Genomic DNA, 682 nt, shown 5'->3' with positions numbered 1-682 from the left:
AGTTCTCGTTTACAAGAACTGTACCAACAACTGCACTTTTTTATATCAAATGGACGTGCCCCCCGAAGCCCCAAGAGTCTTAAGAACTAATAGCTTCTATTTCGTCCGCTGTTGTAATGGTATGACTTGCAACGAAGGAGGACCCACTAACATGGAGAGGGACATCCCAAATGACTACACTCTGGAGGAAGAGTTGGAAGGAACTGTGTGCTTGGGGGAGTCAACATTGCTCCTGAGCATTGCCTGCCTCCTCGTCGACCACACACTGACATGAGAAGCCCCCTTGGAGGGTCTCATCTCTCCCCTCATTCCTCAGAGCAAGTTCACTCTCCTTTCCTCCCTTGTGAGCCTGGGACGCCGACCCACAGGGCCCCAGTGGGCCAGCTGCCCATTTGCAAGTTATTTCAAGAGAGAAATAAAGTGCATTACTATTTGGGTTCTGCTCATCTAGAGATTTCTTTATGGTTTTAGCATTTGACCTGTTTCTTCCTCTTTAGACACAATCTCACCAGTAGACCAAACATTCTGTTGCTTTAGCAATCAGAGACTGTATATTTATTTAAGTTTTTTTTTTTTCAGGGAGACAGAGAACACACACATGAGTGTGACCAGGGGAAGGGCAGATCGAGGGAGACAAAGCCCCATGCTGGTCTCAAACTCAGAAACCATGAGATCATGACCT

The 682-nt window shown here is 46.8% G+C and overlaps 1 protein-coding gene across 1 annotated transcript; it reads left to right on the top strand.

Moving 5' to 3' along the window:
- Positions 1 to 4: 4 nt before the first annotated feature.
- On the top strand, positions 5 to 436 carry GML (glycosylphosphatidylinositol anchored molecule like; the record flags this gene model as incomplete). The annotated part of the gene is made up of 1 exon (XM_077757415.1): positions 5 to 436. A coding segment is annotated over one exon (270 nt), but the record flags the coding sequence as incomplete, so codon positions are not given.
- Between the last annotated feature and the right edge of the window lie 246 nt (positions 437 to 682).

Source organism: Crocuta crocuta, unplaced genomic scaffold (assembly GCF_008692635.1).
Source record: "Crocuta crocuta isolate KB4526 unplaced genomic scaffold, BGI_CrCroc_1.0 scaffold7235, whole genome shotgun sequence".
NCBI classification, from domain to species: domain Eukaryota; kingdom Metazoa; phylum Chordata; class Mammalia; order Carnivora; family Hyaenidae; genus Crocuta; species Crocuta crocuta.
Note: the sequence above shows the minus strand (reverse complement) of the source record. Positions and strands in the feature narration are given on the sequence as shown.